The sequence below is a fragment of the Rattus norvegicus genome, chromosome 10 (genome assembly GCF_036323735.1).
Source record: "Rattus norvegicus strain BN/NHsdMcwi chromosome 10, GRCr8, whole genome shotgun sequence".
NCBI lineage: Eukaryota > Metazoa > Chordata > Mammalia > Rodentia > Muridae > Rattus > Rattus norvegicus.
Genome location: NC_086028.1, coordinates 64575091 through 64596456, shown reverse-complemented (window position 1 = coordinate 64596456; position 21366 = coordinate 64575091). Strand labels below are relative to the sequence as shown.

Genomic DNA, 21366 nt, shown 5'->3' with positions numbered 1-21366 from the left:
CAACAGTGTTGGGGAATCAAACCTAGGGCTTTGTGTTTGTCAGGCGAGTGTTCTGCGGCTGAGCAATCCTTAGTGCATTCCCATACATGGCAACCCCTAAGCTCACACGAAAAATTTGGGACCCTATTGAGGCTCCCACAAGACAGGGGTTATCTGTGTCTGAGCCATCAGTCCCTGCCCCACCCCATTCGCCGGTCTAGGGAAGCTACTGATGTGTGTGCGCTTGCGTGTGTGAGAAGGGCGTAGTAGGGGGAGATGAGGGTAAAGGAACGAAAGGGGATTGGGAATCAAACTACCAAGACCACGACGCACACGAATTGGAGCAGGCGCAGAGCAGCCCCTTCTAGGCGTCAGGCGGGGCCAGAGTGCGGGCGGGGCCCCGAGGGCGCGGGCCAGAAGGCAGATGCAAGATGCGCACTACAAGTCCCAGGATACGCCGCGGCCCCGATCCGGCCCCCGCGGTCGCTTAAAGGCTCCGGCAACCACAGCCGTCGGGTCGCGGAGGCTTTCGCTTTGCCGCCGCGTCTGAGTGGTAGGAGGAGCGGACTGAGCAGCAGGCTCTCGGGACTGCAGGCTTCGGAGGCACCGAGGGGCGCTCCTAGTGCAGCCTTCCCGGCTCCGGACTTCTCTGCGGAGGCGCCCGTGTCCCCGGGCACCTCGCCTCGGCCCCCAGCGGCCCCGATGCCGAGGCATGGATAGAGCGGCGTTGCGCGCAGCAGCGATGGGCGAGAAAAAGGAGGGCGGCGGCGGGGGCGCCTCGGCGGCCGCGGACGGGGGTGCAGGGGCCGCCGCCAGCCGGGCGCTGCAGCAGTGCGGCCAGCTGCAGAAGCTCATTGATATCTCCATCGGCAGTCTGCGCGGGCTGCGCACCAAGTGCTCAGTGTCCAACGACCTCACGCAGCAGGAGATCCGGACCCTAGAGGTAAGGGGCCGCTGCGCCCCATGTCCGGACCCGGCTGTGGCTCGGGAGCCGCCCCACTGCTTTCCTTCCCGAGTTGCATCCTGCAGCCGGGTCTGCTGTTTGGAGTCTTCCTCCCTTGCCCGAGCTCGCTGATGCGGCAGAGTGAGGACCTATGACCGGCGCTCACTTTGGAAAAATTTGGGGGAGGGGGTGTTAGTGTGGGACTGGATCGAGTCTCGAAGACCAGCGTGCCGGGTAGGATGCACGCGGGCATCCCACTGCAAACCCCTTTCCGCCCTCACCCCCTTTTCAGTGTCCACAGTGGTTATTGTCCCACTGAATCACGCGCTGGACTTTTCTCTGTGTGCTTTAAGTCCGGTAGCGTGGGCTGGGGTGGTGGGGGGACGTCCCCTGAAGTGTGAGCGTCGGTCGGTAGCACTAACTTTCCCCTCACACCCCGCTTTCCTTGTCTGTCTCTTTCCTTTCCACCAGGTCTCTGCCGCTTTTCAAAAAGTGTTTGCTGAAACAGCATTTTTGCTGTTCGGGCGTTGGGGTGCTTTTCTTTGGCGATATCACAGCGGTTCACTGCTTAAAATGAAATTACCCGTTGACTTCCCTACTCCACCCCAAACATTGAGCTTTGGCCTAGGAAGGATTATAGTGTGGAAGGGAAGCTTTGGTAAGAACAGGCTACTTAAGGGGGTTGCTGACAGAGATGACCCTGGAGTGCAGTGAAGAAACAAAATGTGTGAGTTCTCTTCTCTCAAATTATAGTTGGGAAGTGCAGCATTAAAAGGATTTGGAAGAACCAGCCAGAAAGGTGGTTGGGACTTCAGAAGGGGACGCTTCCCCACTCCCTTACACATTGGAGGAAAACTAGTGCCTTTCCAACTTGCTTTTGCCTAGAGACTGGAAGGCCTTTGAAAGTGAAGGGTCAGTTAATAACTCTGTCCCGAAGGATGCCCCCCCTGCCCTCCTCATTCCCCCCATTGCCACAGTTGGTGTCTGTAGATCTGAGGATGTCTTATTAGATACATAATTCCCCCCCCCTCTCTCTTTTTTGCTAATTGCATCTGCCAGCTGTCATAGAGCCAGCCGGTGATTGCTGTAATTATTACAAGACCAGTCCTCCCTCCTCTCACACCACAAGCCTGAATCCTTGTTTAATCCAAAATGCTCAGGGTGACTCTCCCTTAGTTGTATTTTCATAGAAGCCATGAAGCCAGGACCATTGGGAGACTCCAAAGAGTGTTGGCTCTTATTATTGGTTTTTGTTACAGTTGCTATAGCAGGACTGACCAGGGCTTTGCTTTAAAAACAAACCAACAAAGCCCTGCACTGGGCTTTTCTGCATGTGGATTTCTTGAACACAGCTTAGCTTGTGTGTCCAGCAAAGTTCACGTTTTAAGCAGATACAATAGGAGGCCTGTGTGTCATAGTTCTGGGGTCGTTGTCCTGCAGTGTATATCTGTTACACTGCTGTGTTGTTGGGCTGCTGAATGTTCTGTGTTGGCCTTTGCCGCTCCTCCCCAGGTCCCTTTGAGGTGCTCCTGGATCCCAGGGTGTATGTAGAATGGCTTACTCTTTATTCTCTGCAAATTCTCTTTGTCCTCAAATGTTGCACGTTTTGACAAAGTTGTGGCATCAGATACCCCAGAGTCTCCAGCTGTTCAGGCCTCTGAGCTGGTTAGGCAGCAGCCTCCCTACTGCATGCATTGTGAGGTAACCCCTGGTGGCTTCTGCACTGTGAAGAAGACACATGCCCTGTTCTTTACGGTGTATTTGAAGGGTCCTTCTGGTCCCTGAAAAGACAGGGCTTTGGATACCATTTCGAATGGGAATTTTGACTTTGGAGCCGGTTCCTTAGGATTCTTACCAGCTAGTTTGGGTGAATCATTTCATCTCTGGGGCCTTAGCTTCCCCATCTGCTCCACAAGAGCTTGGAGTGGTTCCCTTCACTCTCTCTGAAAAGCTCACATTCTGTGGTTAAGTCATGGGGTTGGGGGCTGGGCGGGTTGGACTGGATGACGACTGTTGTGTTAAGTTAGTGTGTATACTATTCTGTGTAGATGGCCCTATTTAAGAACAGCACTGGGCAGGTTATGTAGGAGATGCCTTTATGATTGTGAGCATCTTGACCATGGATGTGCAAGAGAACAAAAAGCCCCCCAGCTTGTAATCAGTTCTGTTTCTGTCTAGATGACTTTGGGGCAAGCCGGGTAACTTCTCTCAAACTTCCCCACCTGCCTGTAAAGTGTGAATGGAGTCCTTTTGCTTGTAGTGTTTGGTGGAGTCTGTTATCTACCTATAAACGTTCCCTGGATGGGCCCTGGTGACATTCATGCACAGGGCACCTTTAGAAGAAGAAGTACATAGAACTGGTTTCCTACAGGTGATGATACAGGGCAGGAAGCAATCCCAGAAGGCTGCATCAGGGTAGCCCACTCTAGCAGTGTGTAGAAAGGCAACTAATTCAGGCCAGTCTCAGTGTTCCCTTGAATTTCTGTCGGTTTTGTTGTTGTTTTAAGAAAGGTATTTGTATGTGAGCTTGTGTGACTTTGTGTACCACATGTGTGCAGGAGCCTGAGGAGGCCAGAAGAGGGAATCAGAAGCCTGGAACTGGAGTTACAGCTTGTTCCCTGCCATGTGGGTGCTGAGAAATGAACTTGAGTCATTTGCAGGGGCTGCAAATTCTCTTAACTGCTTGCTGTGCCATCTGTCCAGCCCCAGATTTCTGATATGTATATTTGAAATATTTGTGTATAAAGTATATATGCATGTATATGTTACATGCATAATTATCTATATGACCTTGAGATAGGTCTCATTATGTAGCCCTGACTGAACTCAGCATATAGATTAGGTTGGTTTTGAACTCATGGCTATTCTCCTGTTTCTGTCTCTTGGGTGCTAGGATTACAGGTGCCTGGCTGGAGAGTTTGGCTTATACAACTATATCAGACTTCTGGCTGAATCCCAAGAGGCACGGGACAGGGCCCTTCTTAGCTACTCTTGGTGGGAGCGGTAGCTCATGGGATGTCCCTTGTGGGACCCCGACCAGGGGCAGGCTGTTTGTGAAGATCTTAGGTCATGATAGCATGCTGTCTGCCGATGGCTTTGCTCTGTGGAGCAGTTCCACTGGGTTGAAAAGGGAGTTAAAAAAAAGGAGGTGAGAAGTATAGCTCCCTGGTAGAACAGTTGCCTTGTATACTTAAGGCTCTGGGTTCAAATCTCCAATACTGCATTTAAAAAGGGGCCGGGGGTAAGTAGCCAAGGTTTAATGCTCACTTCCTACCTGCCCGGCCGTGTGCTAGTCTCTCTTCAATCTCTTAGGAGTTACTGGAGCTCCACCAGAGTCATCACTCATTTTCCCTGTTTAAATGGAAAGCACAGAAGGCACAATCAGAACTCATTGTATCTGGAATGAAGTTGCCGGGCCTTGTCATTGGGTAGGATTTGGTGCCCTGTCTGGGGCAGGCTCTCTAGAGGTCTGGCTATTGCATGAGGCAAGCAGGGATGTTGTCACTCTTCAGCTGTGCTCATTGAGGGACACCTGGCCTTCTGTACAGCTGGGCCTGCTGGTCTTATCATGGTGGGTCCCGTCTGTGCACTGGGGAGACAGTGGTGTGCAAAGCAGGTGCCCACATTGCCTCAGGTCCGTTCACTTTCTTGGTGCTCTGTAATCTGTTCTTTCTTCCCTTCATATTAGCACCTCCCAGAAACAGGCTTCAGCTTGGCTTGGTGTCTTGTACAGGTTGCAGGGTCGTCGCTAAAGGGCTTAGCTCATGAAGCTTTTCTCGGGGGAGGATAACAGAACAACCATGGTACAGTGTCCGCATTTGGCCACTTCCCTGAGCAGAGCTACCTTTGAGGCTTTGCCTGGGAAGTGGGCTGGGCAGAGTTCAGTGTTTTCTGTGTTTGGACCTGGCATTTTCATGGCCCTTGGAAGTGTCCAGGGAAACTGTTAAAAGTGAAGGGATGTTCCTACTGGCCAGGCCTTCCATCACTACCAATGTGTTTACAGCAACCCTAGCTGCTGGCTACGTTGGTGCTGGTAGGTGGAATACCCTCCAGGTCTTTGGGTGTGAGGGGATCATCAGACAGTAAACAGCAGAGCCCCCACTACATGGCTGGCAGAGAGGTCTTCCACATGGGCCCTGAGCTAGCAATCCGGTAGAATCTGTTAGTCTGGTCTACTGGGTCCATAGGAAACATTGCCAGAGTCCTGGTGACTGTTTGCAAGTCAGATTTCCCTGGAAAGATCCAACTAGAACCTGGTTCTCTTTCCCTAGCTCAGGTAGTGTCTGGAGAGTGGCATTTCTCTGCCTCAGTTTTACAACCTTTTGCCTGAGAGACTCCAGTTCTCACCAAAGGAATATGGAGCTGAGGGCCTGTCTCCTTTGGTGTCCACTTTCACCTTGGTGACTTCTACTCCGGGTAGACCCACTTCCCAACTGTCCTTCAGAGGAGTCCTAAGGAGGACGTGCTGTGTGTGAAGGCTGTGAGTCGAGGCAGGCCTGGATGCTGGAGGGAGGCCTTATCACATCTGCACCCAGGACCTGCAGGCTGGGCTAGAGAGGGAACGCCTCCTGGCTGCAGGGCTGTTCCTTTTCTCAGACACCTGGTTTGGCTCATAATCCTGGGAAGCAGCATTCCATTCCGGATGCTTCCCTGCCTGCCTGCTGGCTGTTGTCCAGAGAGGGACCGTGCACAAAGGTGCCTGTGGGGACACTGACAGCATCTGCCTTGGCTGAGTCCTTAAGCTGAGCCTTAAATTTTGTCATTTCATTTATTTCTGGTGTGCGCATGGAGGTCAGAGCATGTTGAATCCATTTTCTCCTCCTACCACGTAGATTTAGGGAATCAAACTCAGGTTGTCGGGCTTGGCTGAAAACCCTTTTACTGCTCGGAGCCCTCATAACCACCCGCTAAGCTCTGTGTGTGTGTGTGTGTGTGTGTGTGTGTGTGTGTGTGTGTGTGTGTGTGTGTGTGTGTATGTGCGCGCGCGCGTGCACGCGCGCATGTGCCCATGCGCATGTGCCCATGCGCATGTGCCCATGTTTTTAAATCATTGCAGGGCAGGCTGACTAGTGCCATTTTTTACATTTAGTTCAAAGGGTGTCCACTTTCACCTTGGTGACTTTCACCCTGGGTAGCCCCATTTCCCAACTGTCCTTGAGAGAGGCCTAAGGAGAATGCTGGAGGGAGGTCTTATCACATCTGCACCCAGGACCTGCAGACTGGGGATACTGCCTGGGGTAGAGACAGACTGCCTCCTAGCTACAGACACACCAAGGTCCACGGGAGTGACCTCTGCAAAGAGAGGGTCCACACATATGAGGAACATTCTTGAACACGATCCATGTGAAGTTCCCTAGTAGGACCTTGACCTATGATCATTACACTGGTCATTTACTGCAAACCTGGGAGATTTCATTCCCAGTGTGAAGATGCGGTGACTGAACTGGGGGAGCCAGAGAACCTGACTTTAGTAGATCGTTGAACCTGAGTTGAGTGGTATTGAACTTGCAGCCATCCTTCTGCCTCAGCATCCCTAGTGCTGGAGTTACAGACATGTGCAGCCACACCCTGTCTCACCTTGCAACCTTTCCAGAGACCTGATGGGGGAAGGGCGGGGGGGCGGGGTCAGTCCTGACTATTGACACCAGGGGAATGGATGGTCAGTAAGAGGAAGGACTGGCCCAGGATTGGTTCAGGTCCAGCCTACTGGATCCACCAGTGACTGCCCTGTAGAACCTCGGAGTCTGAGTGTTGGGCAGCGTCCCTCTCATTCAGCAGTGCTCATGCTCAAAGCAGGTGGTGAGGCAACCAGCCCCACCGGTTTCATTCTGAGAAAGGAGAAGCTGCTGTGAGATGCCCTTACTCATAGTTTGTTGTTGGCTGAGACAGGGTCTCTGGCTGGAACTAGCTATGTAGAGTAGACCAGGCTGGCCACGAACTCTCAGAGATCTGCCTGCCTTTGCCTCCTGCGTGCTGGGACTGAAGGCATGTGACACCATGCTCAGCCCACTCAGGCTTTTTTTTTTTTTAAATAGCTACCAGCTTTATTCTTTCTGAGCAACTCTGAGACAAGGAGTCTATCTTCTAACTTGCTACCTTTAATTGCAGTGCTTAAGATACACATTGACGCCTGCTCCCTCTGCACAAGGGAAGCACAAAGCTAGGTAACGGCGAAATCACCTGCCAGCGCCAAGCCTTAGGACTGACTTTTTTTTTTTTTTGCTGACTCCTCGTCACTCTTCAATGCCTTTGCACGGGAAGGTGTGTACTGTGCCCTGTACCTGCAGAGCTTGCAGTGCGTACCTTGTGTGTGTCTCTGGTTCATGTGTACTTTGCGGTGTCATTGTCAGGGAGCTTACCATGCATTCACACCACACATTCCTTTAACCAGATCCCAGTTTTCTTGGCTTTTTGAGACAGGGTATCTCTGTGTAGCCCTGGCTGTCCTGGAACTTGCTCTATAGACCAGGCTGGCCTTGAACTCAGAGATCTGCCTGCCTCTGCCTCTTGAGCTCTGGGATCAAAGGTGTGCCCCAACACTGCAAGGCACATCCCAATTTTTAATGCTTGCTTATTTGGACTTTTTAAGATGTTTTTGTTTTGGCATGCTGATATATCTTCCTACAGCTACGATTTTGCTGAATTAAAATATATGAATATATTTAGTATCTGTCCACTTAAATTAAACAATTGTTTTTATGTGTATGAGTGTTTTACCTACATGCATGTATGTGCACCACACATGTGCCTTGTGCCCTCAGAGGCCAGAAGAGAATGTCGAATTCCCTCAAACTGGAGTTAACAGATTTATGAGCCACCGAGTAGGTGCTGGGGATTAAACCTAGGTCCTGTGGAAGAACAACCAGTCCTTATCTCTGGCCATTTGGTGTACAGTGTGTGTGTGTGTGTGTGTGTGTGTGTGTGTGTGTGTGTGTGTGTGTGTGTAGAGCCACAGTGTAAAAGTGAAGATCAGGGGACAACTTGGAGTTGGTTTTCTCCTAACACTGTGGCTTCCAGGATCCAGCTCAGGTTTGCCGACTTGGCGGCGAGCGCCTTTGCCCAAGCAGAGCGCCTGTTAGGGAGAACAAGCAGACTGTTGGCAGCGCTGAGCTAGAGGCTCTCCCTTGAGTGACAGACACATGAACAGTGCCTTGAACCCGCCCAACTGACAGGGAGGATGTATGCCTTGTCTTAAGGAGTTCTTGTCAGAAAAAAGATATAGCTTGGCCCTCTCTCCTCCACCCAGTCTGAGGGACCCTGAGGGTTGGGTGGGATTTTGGAAAGCTGTCTGAAGTATCTTGTGTGGGCCTGGCTCACCCCAGTGGATGATCTTTTGCACCACCACACCCAGGCCGAATGGGCTGCCTTTGTCCCTGACTATGTTCGACCTTCCAAGGCTTGCTCACTCACAGCTCTCCTGAAATCCTTCCCTCCTGTAGAACCTGGAGTTGGAAAACTTCATGAAGATGTCGAAGGTTCCCCCCTCCCCATTACTGGTCTTGCTATCAGGATAACTGTAATGATAATCTCCACCTCCATGTCTGCATTCACAGAGTGGGTAGCGGCTCAAGTTCAAGGCCAGCCTGGACTGTAGGCTAGAGAGTGAGTTCCAGGCCAGCCTGTGGACTGTATGATGAGGCCTCTGTCACATGGCCTGCTCACTTTCCAGTTACTCAGAAAAGCATAACTTTTCCTTTTCTTTATCTCTTTTTCTGGACATTGGCCAAAAGCCTGAACCTACTTTCCTGCACATCCGGGCCTTCCTCTCTCTTGCTCCCAGAAGCACCCGCTTGCCCGGGTTGCCACATGCAGCTGCTCACCAGCTTCCCCGACTGAACCCATCACTTTCTCTCTTCCTCATCTCCATCTCCCTCCTCCCAGCTGCTCCACAATTTACAGCTTGCCTTGTTTCTCCTTCAGTCTCATAAAAGTGGTCTCCAGCTTTAAAACAGAAGGGAGAGAGAGAGAGAGAGAGAGAGAGAGAGAGAGAGAGAAAGAAACAGACTTTTCCCTAGTTGTCTCCAGACATGGTGAATGACCCTGCCACCCGCTCCAGGTGGCTCACCTCACATCTGTGGGAAGCAAAGCCCTCCCCGTTACCGTGTTGCCAGCGCAAAGCCTGCCGTTGGTGCTGTGTGGATACCTGTGTCTGACGTCCTCTTTTGGCTTCTTTTCCTATTTTTTTTATTAGTACCATTTTTTTAATTCACTTTGCATCCTAATCGCTGCCCTCCCTCACCCCTTCCACACTCCCTCCCCGCTCCCCTCCTTTTCCTCTTCTAAAACCCAGATCAGAAGTGCAGAGGTTGGCTCTGAGGCCAGCTGTTGAGATAAAACAAAAACTCTGTCATGTGTTCTTATGCGTTGAAAAAAAGTCTGAATCTAGACTGCCCCGCCCCCTGCAGCTGTCAGACCAGGGATGTCTGCGCTCCTCTGTTCAGGTGCTGGTGGGTAGCAGGGCGTCTTTACTGGGCAGATTGACCTGTGGAAACCATCCTGCTTGCATGCGGCTCCCTCCCCCACTTCATTTTTCTGCCTCGGGAATAATGACAAGAATGAGCTAACATTTGCATTCATGGTGGGGGGGGGGGCTGGAGAATATAATGTGCAGTACAGGAACCAGCCAGCTCTGATTAGGAAAAATAAATTTCCACACAGCACCAACCAGAGGCTTGTATGGGCAGGGTATTGATCAGAAGGGTTTTGCCTTCTACGGCTATGAACTGCTGATGGTGTAGGGGTCTTTACCAGATCTGGAGGCTTTGGGTTTTAGATATTTGCTTTATTATTATTATTATTATTATTATTATTATTATTATTATTTCTTTTTCTTCTTTCTTTTTTGATTTTTCATGCTTTTTTGTTTTTATTTTTTTAATTTCATTTTTCTTGGATATTTTATGTATTTTCACCTCAAATGTTATGCCCCCCCCCATACCCCTTCCTCCTCCCCCGGCTTCTATGAGGATGCTCTCATTCCCACCCACCCACTCCAACCTGAAAACCCTGGCATTACCCTACTTTGGGAAAACGAGCCTTCACTGGACCAAGGGCTTCTCCTCCTATTTGATGCTGGACAATGCCATTCTCTGTTACATATGCGGCTGGAGCCATGGGTCCCTCCATGTGTACTCTTTGGTTGGTGCTTTAGTCCCTGGGAGCTCTGGTGGGGTCTGGTTGTTTGATATTGTTGTTCTTCCTATGGGGTTCAGCTCCTTCAATCCTTTCTCTAACTCCTCCATTGGGGTCCCCTTGTTCAGTCCAATGGTTAGCTGCAACCATCCTCATCTATATCAGTAGGGCTCTGGCAGAGCCTCTCAGGAGACACCACATCTGGCTCATTATTACTCTTTCTCAAAGACAGACTATCTAAATAGTCTCCCTATTTAGCCCTATTCCTAGACCAGGTGGTTCTCTAAGTTGCAGTGATTCTTCTGGAACCGTAACCCGCTTCGTGCTGGGATTTTAGATCTATGCACGATTTAGATCTTAGTGCACACAGATTTGTTGAAAAGAAAAAAATAAATCAGAGATCTTTTTTTTTCAAGGTTTATTTTATGTGTATGTCTTAGTCACTGTTCTGTTGCTATGAAGAGACATCATGACCATGGCAACCCTTAGAAGAGAAAGCATTTAATTTGGGGGCTTGCTTCCAGTTTCAGGGGGTTAGTCCATTATCATCATGGAGAAGAGTCTGGGAGGCCTGGTGCTAGAAGAGTACCTGAGACCTATATCCTGATCTCACCCCCACCCAGTGATGCACTTTCTACAAGGCCGCACCTCCTAATCCTTCTCAAATAGTGCTGCTCACTTACTGTGATTCAAATAATATAAGTAAGGTATTCTTATTCAGACCAGCACAATGTGTTAGTGTTTTGCTTGAATGTATGCTTGCATGCTGTGTGCATACCTGGTATCTGGAGAGGCAGGATTCCCTGGAACTGGAGTTACAGGTGGTTGTGAACTGAAATGTGGACGCTGGGAACTGAACTGGGGTCCTCTAGAAGAGCAGCCAGTGCTCTTAAGTGTGGAGTCATCATCCAGCCCCAGTTACAGGTCATTTTTAAAAAGTGATTTGTGTGTTTCTCTCTCACTGAACTGAGCCTTAGACTGCTGTCCCACTAAGCCTGGGGTCCTAAAGGCTTCATTCGGCTCTTCCCATGTTGTATGATTTTCCTTTGAAAGAGAGTTTTAAGTATTACATTAGTGTGTCATCTCCTCCCGGCCCCCCAACCTCAGAGGCTAAGGCTCTGAGACTCCTGCAACAGTGTGTCCCAAAGGACTCCAAGGGTTCCTTTTCCCTGACAGTTGAGGGAACACCTTAGCCTGCGCCTTAGCCTTGAACAAGGAAAGAGGCTGTAGGTTTGGGTTGAACCAGTGTTGTACTGTTGGTGTTTTATAAACTGGAGGTCCCTTTGGAGGTGGAAGGCAGGATTTGGCGATGGCAGGGAGCCCAAGCCCCAGTGGACTCAGTCATAGGGAAAAGTGGCCTTTTGATTGGGGTAGCTGGTTTAGATGTGGTGGCCCAGGTCTCCTGACACTTAATCTTTCCACGTTGATGCTCAGAGAGTTCTGCTTTCCTGGTCATCCCCCTCCCTCCCTTCCCTCCCAACCCCTCATTCCTGGTTGGACATAAAACAAAGCAGGAGACATACATATGGCTGTGGGTGCTGTTTGAGCCTGGGGCTGGAGGGGAGGGGAAGGGCTGGCTGCAGACAAGGAATGCTTTTTAAAACAAAAAAGGAAACGCAGGCTCGGAAGGAGAGGAAAGGAAGCTGCTTCCTCTTGCTGGTGGTGGCTTTTTTGTGAGAGAGGCGGAGTTCTTTCTGTCCCCTAGGCCTGAAGAAGCTGTCTGGGGCGGGCGTGGGGACTCTCCAGTCTTCACTCCCTCTGTGTTGCCTGAGGTTTCAGAATTACAAGGTTGATACCACCCCACTTCATCTCCCCTCCCAACCCTCCCCAGATCGCCTGGTCAAATGGTTTGTGGTTTCCAAACAGCCCCTCAGTACCTGCTACAAAATGGATGTGTCATCGTAGCTGACATTTTACTGCCTGTTCTGGCACCCAGGCCCTCCTTGCTGGGAGTGCTCTCTGACATGTAGTCCTTACACCTAGTGCTGGCTGCAGTCCTCCCATCATCTCCATCTGCAGAAAAGGAACAGGGTGCGCAGAGCAAGAGCTGTCACTTGTCACTTGAACCTGGATGCTCTTTTTGTTTTTTTGTTTTTTTGTTTTTTTTGAGACACACACACACACACACACACACACACACACACACACACACAGAGAGAGAGAGAGAGAGAGAGAGAGAGAGAGAGAGAGAGAGAGAGAGAGAGATAATGGCCTTAGGTAGCCCAGGTTAGCTTCAAAACTCACTTTGTAGCTGAGGAGGACCTTAAACTTCAACTTTCTAAGTGCTGGGATTATAGGCTTGTGTATGTGCTTGTGCGTGTGTGTGTGTGTGTGTGTGTGTGTGTGTGTGTGTGTGTGTACATGCATACACACTTGAGTGAGTCAGTTTTCTCCACTTTCACGAGTCCTGGGATCAAGCTCATGTCCCTAAGCATGCACAACAAATGCTTTACCTGCGGGGCTATCTTGTAGGCCTGCGCTTTTTGTTTTTTATTTTAATTTTATTTTTAACTACGAGTCTTTGTCTCTGTGTGGTCTGTGCAAGTGAATGCAAATGTCTGTGGAGGCACTGGGTCTGCCTGGAGCTGGAGTTATGAGCAGCTCTAGAGTCACCCGATGTGGGTGCTAGGACCTGAACCTGTGTGCGTTGAAAGACCATCTATAAGGTGGCTCTTAACCATGGAGCCCTCTCTCCACCCCTTGTTTGTTTGAGATAAGATCTCTGCTCTGTAGCTCAGGCTGGCCTCTGAACTCAAGATAATCCTCCTATCTCATCCACCTGTGTTCTGGGATTATAGGAGCATACCACTGTGTATGTAAACTTTACTGTGGAAATATTCAAACATACAAAGGAAGAAAGAAAGTGTGTTGACAGACTTCCCTCCCCCAATACCCCCTCCCTCTAGTGGTTCCCCACCAGAGGAAGCTTCCATAGGAAGCAGCTTTGGCTGGTCTTGGTCATCTCCCTGGCTCACTCTGAGGAGCCCATTTGTGGAGTGGTGGCCCTAGGTAGTTGGTCTCTGGGAAAGTGAGACCTAGGGAGGTTTGTAGCCAACAGGCAGAGCTATGCCTGTGTCCCTAGACTTGGGGGGCTCTCCATCTGGTGATCCCCAAGCTTGTTCTACTCTGTCAGTAACTGCGGGGTTGTGTCTCCTTGGCCTGGCCCTCTCAGTTGTCCGGGAACTTCTTTATTCTCATGGCCCTCTGTCCCCCCAAGACCTAGCTAGGAGTCTGAAATCATACTGAGTGTGGCCTGTGGCGTGCCTGGGTGGTTGTCCACCCTCCTCCATGGCTCAGGGTTATTTTTCTACTTTCCCTTCATCTTCATATTAGATAGATGAGCGGCTTTGACATACGTAATTTAAGCGCTTCATAGTGGCGGCAGATGCCAACCCCTACCCATCTCTGCTGGTCCAGACTGGCTGAGCTCCACTACTCTAAAGGGGCTTCCTTGGCCTCTGCTGCTCCAGAAGCATGGTTTTGCTGATTGTCCTCTCAGTGCTTTTCTCTGGGGCCTCTGGACGACAGCAGCGCTCTGCTGCTGGTCCTGTAGGTTCCTGCTGCACTCTGAGGTGTTGAGGTGCTGTGTCACCTTTGTTGGCTATTGGACGTTTCGGTGCTTGGCTTCTCAGGCACAGGCATGATGTCTTTATGGGAAGGGCCACTCTGAGGACACAGGGTATGCATGGGCTGTGGGGCCAGTGTCACATAGTCATTTCCTGACTCCTTGCTGCCTCTGATCTTAGGCAAGTTGCTCAGCTCTCTGTGTAATTTTTTTTTTTTTAACTAGATAAGGGGAACACTATTTTGGCCCCTGTAAGAACTTATTCAGATAAAGAGGGCATGTGGACTAGAACCCAGTGTTTAAGAAGAAATTCAATACATAACACATTTTCTTGCTTAGCCATTAATGAACCCTTTTGCAGGCTTGGGGATTGAACCTCAGGCCTCACACATGACAGACAAGTGCTCTGCCACTGAGTTTCGTTGGGCACCGTTGTTATCTTTTCACTTTCTACATTTTGAGATTGGGTTTCATTCGGCTACTTAGGCTGATCCTTTAACTTTCTCTGTAGCCCAGGCAGGCCTTGAACTTGTGAGCTGATATCTCCAGTGTAGCTGAGATTCTAGGACTCAGCCTTCGTGCCTGGCTTCTGCTTGGCATTATTTTTAAAGCACGCTACCTTTCGCTGTTACCTTCGCTTCTGTCACTTTAGTTGCTGTGCCGTTGTGCTGTCGCCTGCCAGATGTTTTTTTGCTAGTTTTGGACATTTCAGATGTTTCCAGAATTCTGCTGTTTAAATAGTGTGACCAGAGCCATCTCTTATACTGGCACCTCGTTTGTTCCATCCGAATTCATATCCTTCGGATAATTCTCATGAGTGGAATTGTTAGGTTAAAAAGAGTCTGGAGGGGGTTGGGGATTTAGCTCAGTGGTAGAGCGCTTGCCTAGCAACCGCAAGGCCCTGGGTTCGGTCCCCAGCTCCGGGGAAAAAAAAGAAAAAAAAAAGAAAAAAGAAAAAAGAGTCTGGAGTATCAGCCTGTCTGACAGTCTGTCTCTGCCGTGTGCTCCCCTCTACCCCCCTTTACGTGTGAGTTTCATGCTGTCCAGGATGGTCTTAAACTGTCAATCCTTCTGCTCTACCTCCTAACTTCTGGGAGCTCCGGGTGTGTACCCACCCCCAGTTTTCTCATCTGTTTATCTGTGTTTCTTCCTAACCCCTCTATTAACATTTTTTGGCCTTGTTAGATCATTCTTTGTTTTGCATTTGCTCTTTGTTTCTCCTCTGTGCGTTAATTCAGTGTTGATTGAGCACCTGCTCTGTGCAGAACACTGCCTTAGACGCTGGGGAGAGACAGACAGGGAAGGCAGAGGTCTCCAGGAGGGAAGGAGACAAAGAAGAAGCCAAGGACTGAGAGAAGTGGTTTGAGTCAAGGAGGATTGGAAGTGGGGAAAGGGGGGAGGGTTGGGCCTTGGTTTGGGGTTGGGGTGGTGGAAAGGGGGTGTTTTCCAGCAAAGGGTGTGTGTGTGTGTGTCCATGAATGGATGGAATCTGGAACATGAATTCCTGCATCAGGGAAAGGGGTCTAGGTAGAGGGACTATTTAGGTAGAGGGCTGTCACTAAGTGATAGCCGTGAGGCAGGAATGGGTACTTGGGACACAATGGTGACAGAAAGGGTGTTCTCCCCACACTGTCTCCTTAGCCTTTTTCTGGACACTGCTCTGTGGCATGGCAAAAAACTGTCTGAGAGGAGTGTTGACTTTAGCAAGTTGGCTAGCTGGTCTGGGGCATATGAGGCTGAGTAAACCCACAGGAGGTGTTGGTGAGGTGTGAAGGAGGTTGAGCACCCCCTGTACCCCCCTTACCCTGCCCCCTTGCCACGCCCTGCCCCCACCCCCTGTTGACTCATCTCTGCACTGAGGTGTGTAAGATCTTGGGAAATGCACCTTATGCTGCCAGCCTTCATTGTGGGCATGGGAGTACTGTCCCAGCCCTGCTGGGGTGCCTTGGAACCCTGCCAAGGGAGGAGCTGGGAACCAAGGTGGCCAGCTCTGATGCAGGGCTGCTGAGACCAGGTGTGGCTATCTGGCAGCCACTTATGGGAAACAGAGCCTGAGAAGTAGACTCGGGAAACCCCCTTCTTCCTCGGCTGCCCCATCTTCACTAACACGTTGGCTTTAGCTTCTGCCAGGAATGTAGTCCTGGGGCTGCTGTGCTGTGTGTGCTGTGTGCTGTGTTGTGCTGTACTGTGTGTGCTGTGTGTGCTGTACTGTGTGTGCTGTGCTGTGCTGTGCTGTGTGTGCTGTGTGTGCTGTGTGTGCTGTGGGTTGTGCTGTGTGTGTGTGCTGTGTGTGCTGTGTGTGTGTGCCGTGTGTACTGTGCTGTGCTGTGTGTGCTGTGCTGTGTGTGCTGTGCTGTGTGTGCTGTGTGTGCTATGCTGTGTGTGCTATGCTGTGTGTGCTGTGTGTGCTGTGTGTTCTGTGCTGTGCTGTGTGTGCTGTGCTGTGCTATGCTGTGTGTGCTGTGCTGTGCTGTGTGTGCTGTGCTATGTGTGCTCTGCTCTGCTCTGTTCTGCTCTTCCTCCCATTTTGGATTTGTGCATGCTAGGCAAGTATTCTAGGATAGCAGCTTGCTGTGTAGATCAGGTTGGCCTTAAATTCGTGACCCTCCTACCAGTGCCTCCTGGCATGTGGATCATGCCACCTCTGGCTTACATTGTGTTGTTTTCATAGCTCTCTTTCCTTAGGGTGGACAAAGAGGGTATGTAAAATCTTCTTAGCTACCTACCTACCTACTTACCTACCTACCTACCTACCTACCTACCTACCTACCTACCTATGAGCCAGGATCTCACGTATCACATATTCCAGGCAGGTCTTGAACTTGCCATGGGCATGATCTTGACCTCCCACTTCTCCTGCCTCCACCCTTGAGTGCTGGACTGTCGGTGTGCACCAACATGCCTAGTTTATGTGGTGTTGGGAATCTAGCCCAAGGGGTCCCTTGTACCTGTTAGGTAAGCACTCTGTCAACTGAGCTACAGTCTCAAACCCCTCAAAGGTTTATTTGGACAGCTTAGAATGTATTCATCCAGAGAGCAGCAAGGTTTGTGACAGCTCTGAGGCACAGGATGGTGGATGCTGGTGGTCATTTTGTCTGGAGGAGCCATTGAGTTGAGGCCGGGGTTGGTCAGAGTTGATCAGCTCCTGGGGCTTCCTGCATATGTGTTTGTTGCTATATGGAAAGGGAAGGCGGGATCCTGGGAGGAGAATAATTTGGGGTCCGTTTCTCCATCACATCGTGAGGCTAACCTGAGCCAGACCTGACTGATTTTGACACAGCAAGCTTTTTTCCCAGGGGTTCTCTGGGTAAATTTTGGAGTTGTGCTAATTTTACGAGCCTATCTCAAGGATAAAGAAATCAGACTCTAGGGCATCATCAGGCTTGAGGACATTGGTGGCATCTAGAGTTGCCTGAATTGGTAGTGTTTTTTTCATTTCACTGCCTCACCTTGGGTCATATCTGGGGAAGAGGAGACCGGAAGAGGCTTTGGGAGCTGGTGAGATCATTCAGTGGGTAAAGGTATTTGCTGCCAAGCCTGACTCTGTAGTTTGATTCTCAGAATCCACATGGTGGGAAAAGAAAACCAACTCCCCAAAAGTTGTCCTCAGACTTTCTCATGAGTGCTGTGACACATGTGTACCTGTGTGCCCCCTCCCCCATACACAACATTTACTACATGGAAAAGAGTTTGCTGGTGCTTAATATTTGGAAAGAAATCTTGCTGGGAGACCCATCCCCCCCCTTTTTTTTTCCATTTTGAAGACTCTGAAGTTGTCAACAGGACCAATCCAAAATCCAAAAACCAAACCAACCAAACCAACAACAACAACCAAAGAATACCTAAGAGTGTTAGAACCTGGATTGACAGAAAAGAGTCAGGGCCAGAGATGGCTGGTTCCTGGTGGAGAGAAAGCTGGGGAGAGGCCTCCTGTGAGGAGCAGTCTCAAGTAGGATGGGCCCTGGATTGCACAGAGCCAAGCACAGGTTCGAATCCCACAGTCTTCTGGGTGAAAAGCAAGGAAGCGTGGTTGGTGGCACATGGCACAGTTATATTTTAAATGTCGATGGGTGATTTTACTAAAAAGAAGGTGATAAGTACATAGGGAGATTCCCTCACTGGCCCTGACTCATCCTGGCCAAGGGGACAGAACAGAGCAAGGAGGACTCCACTGGCAAATGGAAACTTGCCTTTGAGGGGACAAGAAACCTTCTGTGTGGTTTTTGAGGAGGGGAGGGAGGGGTGGGGAGGGGGAGACTGATAAATAACTTGTGATACCTGTGCACAGAAAGCCACATGTGTCACAGCCTGCCATGTGACTAATGGAAACTTGGTCGTTTGCCCTCAGCCCTCCCTCTTCACTCCACATGGCTTTTGAGTCTTCTTAGAAAGACTTGGTAGCCTCAAACGTCTACACTTTGTCTTGGGCATTTTGTATCTTAGACTCAACTTTCTCTCTGGCCCTAGTTGTTCTCCATCAGTTCCCTGACTGGCTTGTCAAAAGCCCCAGCCCCACTCACTGCAGCCGACCAGCCCCTGCGGAACCAGGTTCTGCTTGGGTTTGAAAGTCAAGCTTGCTGCTCCCCAGGGAAGAGGAGGTGGGGGGCAGATTACACTCCCGGGGCCAGTTGCCCAGCCTCGCTGCCCCTGCCTCCTCCTCTCCTCTCTTTTTCACAGGATGTCAAAGATTTTGTCTTGTTCTGAGAAGCTCTGATGCTTACTGGTCTTGTCTGTCTTTGGCTGCTGAACCAGGAGGGTAAGCAGTAACACCATAGGAGGTGAGATCACAATTGTGGTGTTCGAAGAGCTCAAACTCGGTCTCCCCACTATGTTTTTGGACAAGTCGTTTAGCCTGCCTGGGCAGTCATTTCTTTATTGTAAACGAGGATTATGATAGGATTGTTGTTCGTAGCTAGTGAGATGAGCTGTGTGAAGCACAGTGCCTGACCTAGAAGAATATTTTCCACAGGAGGATTTGCTGTTTATTTCTTATTTTCTCTCTCCGTTTTTCCTTCCTTCCCTTTCTCATGTAGCACAGGCTGGCCTTGAACAACTTTGAACTCTGATACTCCTACTCATATTCCAAGTGTCGGGTTTCCAGGCATGCACCACCATGCTGGCTTACTCAGTGGTGGGATCAGACCCAGGGCTTTGTGCATGCTACAAGCCCAGCCTGATTTTCGTTTTCTCTTCCTGTATTTGATTAGCACCCACTTGGGTTGGGCAGTATTGTGAGTCTGGGGGTTAACCGTGAAGACAATGGGTACAAGCTTTGTGGGACTAACACTTCAGTGCTGGGAGGAGACACAGGGAAGACAGAAAGAGCAAACTATGCTGTCTTTTCAGTGGCTGGAGGAGCCAGGAGTGCAGAAGCCCAGGGAGTGGACCTGGCTCACTGGAGCTCCCTGAAGGACGCCAGGATGGCCTGTATGGAGCTTGCACATGCCTGTCTCTGCTCCCAGGACCCAGAGTCCAGGATAGGAGGAGCGGGGAGATGTGAAAATCTAAGAATAAGGAGAAAGAAGGTTTGGAGTCTTATGTGAATGTTTCGGGAGCGCTGCCTCTGTCATGTAGAAACTGTTCATTTCATTTCTTTCCTTTAGACAGACAGGGTCTCGATGTGTAAATCAGTCTGCCCTTGAACTCCCAGAGCTCCACCTACCTCTGCCTCCTGAGTGCTGGGATGAGCGGTGTGCACAATCACTGCCCAGCACTTTACTTCTTACTTTAAAATTCTTTTTATTATACCTTTTTTCATTGTTTTGAGACAAGTCTCCCTGGCACTGGCTTGCCTCTCACTTGCTATGTAGCCAAACATGACCTTGAACTATTGGCCCTTCCTGAGTACTGCATTTCTGACTCAGGGCAGGTGGTGGAACCCTGGTCGGGCAGGCTATGAGTCCGACACCTGCTAGGAGGTCATGTGAGTGAGTCACTCTTCCTCACTCCGTGTTTACTGAGCATTAGCTCAGTAGATCCTCCCTGGTCTCTCCCGGTATTCCCTTTCCCATGTACTTTTGAGGAACACAGTAAGTACATAGTATCTGGTCCAGTTCTTTCTCTCTAAGGAGTTTCTCCTAAGACAGACGGCTCAGCAACAAGACAGCAAGATAGCTGTCCAGTGACGAGGCCATGGTTAATCACGCGTGCTGTAGCCTAGCCTGCCATGCATGGGTTATTGTGCACCCAGATGCTCTTTAACAAGACTGGGAAAGAGCATGGCTGTGTTTACGACATTACATTAAGAGAAAATAAATATCCAGATGGCAAAGTTGTATGCCTACAGCATTCATAGTTATGTAAATCGGTAAAAATGTGTATGTAAGTTGGGTGGGTGAAAGACAGTGATCTCGGTGAGCCCAGAGCCCTGAACAGAGTACAGCCCAGAGGGTATGCTACGGTTACAAACATCCTCATCACCACTGCTACCCAACTCCCGGGGTCGTTCTAAGAGAACCCCTCCCTGCTGCATGTTTCAGCCCTCCCAGGATACCCTTGACACTTCACCAGCCACCTTAGTGATGGAGCTTTTCATTTGGGAAAAAAAAATCCCTTCATCACCCCTATAATATCACACTCTTTTGCTTATTACTGTGTAGCCTGGAGAGATGGCTCAGTGGTTAAGCACATTGGCTGCTTTTCCAAGGGACCTGGGTTCAATTCCCAGCAACCACATGATGGGCAACCATCTGTAAAAGTTCCAGGGGATCTGATGCCCTCTTCTGGCATCTGAGGGTACTAAGCATGCATGTGGGACGCAGACACATATTTAGGCAAACTGGTTATACATATCAACATTTTTTTAAATGAAGCAATGAATGTGTGAATGCCTACCAGACTCTAGTCCCTGAGCTGGTGGTTGAATATGGTGTGTCCCAGATGGTGTGTCCCAGACTAGAGTCCCTCTGTCCTTGCTGGGAATGTACTGCTACAGGCTGGACAGCTTCCGTCCTGGATGCTCAAAGAGACCATAAAAAAATTAAGCCTTTCTGGAACAAAAGGGAGACTCATCCTGTAGTTTTTCCTCTGGGCACTTAGGGCCTGTATTGAGGCAGGCTGTTAGGTTAGCCCAAGCTGACCTTAAACTTCTGTTCCTCCTAACTCCTGACTGCTGGAATAAACAGGCCTGTGCCACATCTGGCCAGTCAGTCCTTCCTTAGCTAGTCCTGGATTCTGTAGCAGAGCTGAGAAGTTTCCAGAGCCACTCTCTTCTGAACTATTTCTAGCAAGTCGTCCTGTGGGAACAGGACTGGCCTGGTGCAAAAAGAGCTTCCTAAGTCTTGCTGCCTCTGTTTGAGCAGTGATGGCTGCTATCTGTGAGCCTGAGTTCCCACAAACAGGAATCCTGCCCTTCTGAGTGTAGGTCCCTCTGCATCAGCCATCTTGGAAGGAAGACTGTGGTCTTAGCTTCCTTTCCAAAGTTGCCCATGCTGCGGTTCTGAAGCCCAGGCTTGTTTGTCCTCTTAGAACGACCCCGGGAGTTGGGTAGCAGTGGTGATGAGGATGTTTGTAACCGTAGCATACCCTCTGGGCTGTACTCTGTTCAGGGCTCTGGGCTCACCGAGATCACTGTCTTTCACGATCCTCAGCTGCCCCAGGAGGCCCAAGCAGCTGCTGAAGGGCCGTCCGCTGGTGGTGGTGATAGCCTGGGATTGAACTTGCAGTCTGACTGGTCTATGTCCTTGGACACATGATGGTGCAAGTGTGAAATCCAGCCACACAGGGAAAACAGCAACCTAGCGACCCT

At 50.1% G+C, this 21366-nt stretch overlaps 1 protein-coding gene across 3 annotated transcripts in view; it reads left to right on the top strand.

Annotated features, from left to right (window-relative positions):
- The first annotated feature begins 373 nt into the window (after positions 1–373).
- Ksr1 (kinase suppressor of ras 1) overlaps positions 374–21366 on the top strand; it is a 136298-nt gene continuing 115305 nt past the window's right edge. For 2 of the 3 annotated variants that reach the window (XM_006246926.5, XM_006246924.5), the window contains exon 1: positions 374–922. In XM_006246926.5, coding sequence (XP_006246988.1) covers positions 692–922 — 231 coding nt within the window. In that variant the 5' untranslated portion in view covers positions 374–691. 3 annotated transcript variants of the gene reach the window in all.